The 3,000-nt window shown below is 30.7% G+C and overlaps 1 protein-coding gene across 1 annotated transcript; it reads right to left on the reverse strand.

The window, feature by feature from the left end:
* Positions 1–891: 891 nt before the first annotated feature.
* On the reverse strand, positions 892–2,400 carry LOC120076527 (peroxidase 64-like). Its single transcript, XM_039030380.1, has 4 exons — positions 2,154–2,400; positions 1,872–2,060; positions 1,624–1,786; positions 892–1,516 (listed from the first exon to the last, which is right to left on the reverse strand). The coding sequence occupies exons 1-4, from the start codon at positions 2,355–2,357 to the stop codon at positions 1,119–1,121; spliced, it is 954 nt and encodes a 317-aa protein (XP_038886308.1). The 5' UTR covers positions 2,358–2,400; the 3' UTR covers positions 892–1,118.
* Positions 2,401–3,000: the final 600 nt, after the last annotated feature.

Consider the following 3,000-nt stretch of genomic DNA (forward strand, 5'->3'; position numbering starts at 1 on the left):
GATGTAAAAATCGATAGCGTGTCAATATTGATGGATATTTATTAAAAAATTATAAAAACAAAAAAATTAAAAACATAACTTATAAAATTTTTAATAATATAATTTAGTGCCACCAATCTTTTGGTCACATATATTTAATAAAGCAAAGCCAGATCGATGCTATTGGACACTTCATTAACTATTCGTGTCCCCCTTCTCGAGAAAAAGGATAAAGTCATGGAAGCGAGGAAAATTTCCAATTATTCCCAAAATAAAAATAAATAAATAAATAAAAACTTATCACTTTTAAAAAGGTAAAAAAAAAATTACGAAAAAAGGAGGAGGAAAAAGAGAGGAATGAAGTAGGAAATTACAAAATATTGTTTAGAAAAAAAGTTATAAATGTAATAATAAGAATAACCATAACGTCCATAACTAATATATATTATGAATTATGATTAAAAAATATTGCTCTCTATCTCTATTATACGTAAATATTAATAATAATAATAAAAAAAGAGTTCGACGTTGAATTTTCTTTTAGATTTTAAAATTTTAATAAATAAAATAGTTTAACAATAATTCTAATTTAATAAATACTCCCTTCCCTTCAATATATTGTTCAACGACTTATCATTTTAGTATATAATGAACTACCGCACTAATTAAATAGTTTTGTTTTTAATAAAACTTAATCATTTAATTCAATTTGTTTTAATCTTTTCCATTAAAAAATTGCAATTCAATAAAAATAAACTAAATAAAAGGATAAGAAAAAAATACCAACAGAGAGCGATAGTTTAGTAATAATTCATATTTTCCTTCTATATAAGAGGAAAAAAAAAAAATTCATGAAACTACAAGTATCAATATTTTCCACACTTTAGTAAATAAAAATATATTACAAATTAAACAACAAAAACTTCAAAACCCTTAAAACAATTTTACTCAAACCAACTTTTTTTTTTTTTTTTTTTTTGAGGAAATACTCAAACCAACCTTAACTTTGTTCCTATAATTAAATATTATCACATTTCATCCATACAAACCAGAGCTCTTCAAAACCACCTCATTAAATATCACTCAAAAAAATTAATTCTTTTGAAAAAATAAAAATAAAAATCCATATACATTAAATTTCATCTGACCACCCTGCAGTTTAGCCGGACCTCTTGGCCGGCGCCGGCAATCCGACTCATCTTCACCATTGATTTCACAAAAGCCTTCTCAAAGAGATGCTGTTCATGGGCAAATTTTGAAACCAAAGCTTTTGTTTTGGGATTTGAAAGCAAAGATTGATCTGATGAAAAAATGCTTCGCCCTTGAAGAAGCAGCTTGAAATATACATTGTCAAATATTGTGGAAGTTGAATCCATGGCGGAGCCGGCGTTTTTCACCTTATTTCTTGCCGGACATATGCTCCGGAGGCTGGCAGCAAAGGCTGGCTGCAATGATGGGTCGACGTCGAGGCTCGAGTTGAAGTTATGGATACGGTTTTGGAACGACGAGCAATGAGCAAATCCAAGAGTATGACCACCTATAATTCAAATATATTGTAATCTATAGCTTAAGATTTTGAACGTATTTTGACTCGTTAAATAATAACGGTTGAGTTTAGTGGTAATTTAACACGACAGACTTAACCTGAAAGAGCAACAAGATCATGTAAAGAAAGTCCTCTTTGGGAGAAGCTTTGTTGAAGTTGAGAGAAGTTGAATGTGGGAGCTGGTAATTGTCTAGTTTCAATAGCTTTTGAGATTCTTCCATCTTTTCTTCCTTTTGGGACTTCCCAGTGAGGGCCTCCAGACTAATTATAAAATTCCAAAGTTAAAAATCAGTCTTTGTTTAAAGAATTCATTTCACAAATGACCCTTAATTTGCTTAGAAATTACCAAAACAACGGCGTCTCGAGCAGCGAGGGCTAAAATATCAGCACAAGAAACGACACCAGGACAAGTAGATTCTATAGCTTTCTTGGCATTGTCAATGACATAAAAAGCATGGAGAGAAATATTGGGAGGGCCATCTTTTTCAGCCGTGTTCTTCCCCTTGGAGTCAAGAAGCACAGAGCCATCACAACCCTTCAAAGGCGGAAAAAAAAATATAATCAGTACTTGACAAGTCATTCCAAATATATACAAATAAGTTTTGCTTGTTTATAATGATTTGGTTACTCTGATGAAACAATCATGGAAGTGCATTCGAAGCAATGCAGCAGGAACGGTCTTATCGTTGGCAGTGGCTAAGTTGACTTCTCGGGCGACGATGGAGTCGAGATTAGGGCAAGTGTGGTCATAGTAATGGTGGGTCAAGGCATTGAAAGAGGGAAGAAGGAAGGAAGAAAAGAGGAGAAGAAAGGTGAAGATGATATTAAACATGAGTACTTTTATTTAGTAATGGAAGAAAATGTTGAGTGGAGTGGTGGTGATTTGAAAAGGAGAGGAGAGTATAGTATTTATATGTATGGAAAAGGGAAGTAAGAGAGTGGTTATGGAGGGGAAAGATGGTTGTTGGAATATTTGGTGATCCAAAACCACTATTTGGGTGGAGTTGTGATGTTAAAGCAAACAACTTTGAAGGCCCAACATATATACAAAAATAATTGGATGTGATTGTTTCATATTATAACATACTACCAAATACCAATATTTGCATGCCTCTTCAGTTATTTTATAGTTTATCTCTCCTACAATTTCATGATCATCTCTCTCTCTCTCTTCAAATAATTATTTTTTTTTATTTTTTTTTATATTGCAAATTTTGATGTTGCTTACTTTGGGATTTACTTCAATTTCTTCTTAAATTTATAAATTTAGGATTTTGTTATACTTTTAAATGCAATTTTCATATCATCAAAATTTATTTTGAATTATTATAAATATATTTTATAATGATTTGAAAATGCCAAAAGTAATTTTTATAATTATGTCAGAATCACTTTCAAATATGTCCTTGACTGGTAAGTAAATTTTAATATTAAACCATTAAATTTCATTCAATTAATACAAAACTGATAGAAAG

Source organism: Benincasa hispida, chromosome 4 (assembly GCF_009727055.1).
Source record: "Benincasa hispida cultivar B227 chromosome 4, ASM972705v1, whole genome shotgun sequence".
NCBI lineage: Eukaryota > Viridiplantae > Streptophyta > Magnoliopsida > Cucurbitales > Cucurbitaceae > Benincasa > Benincasa hispida.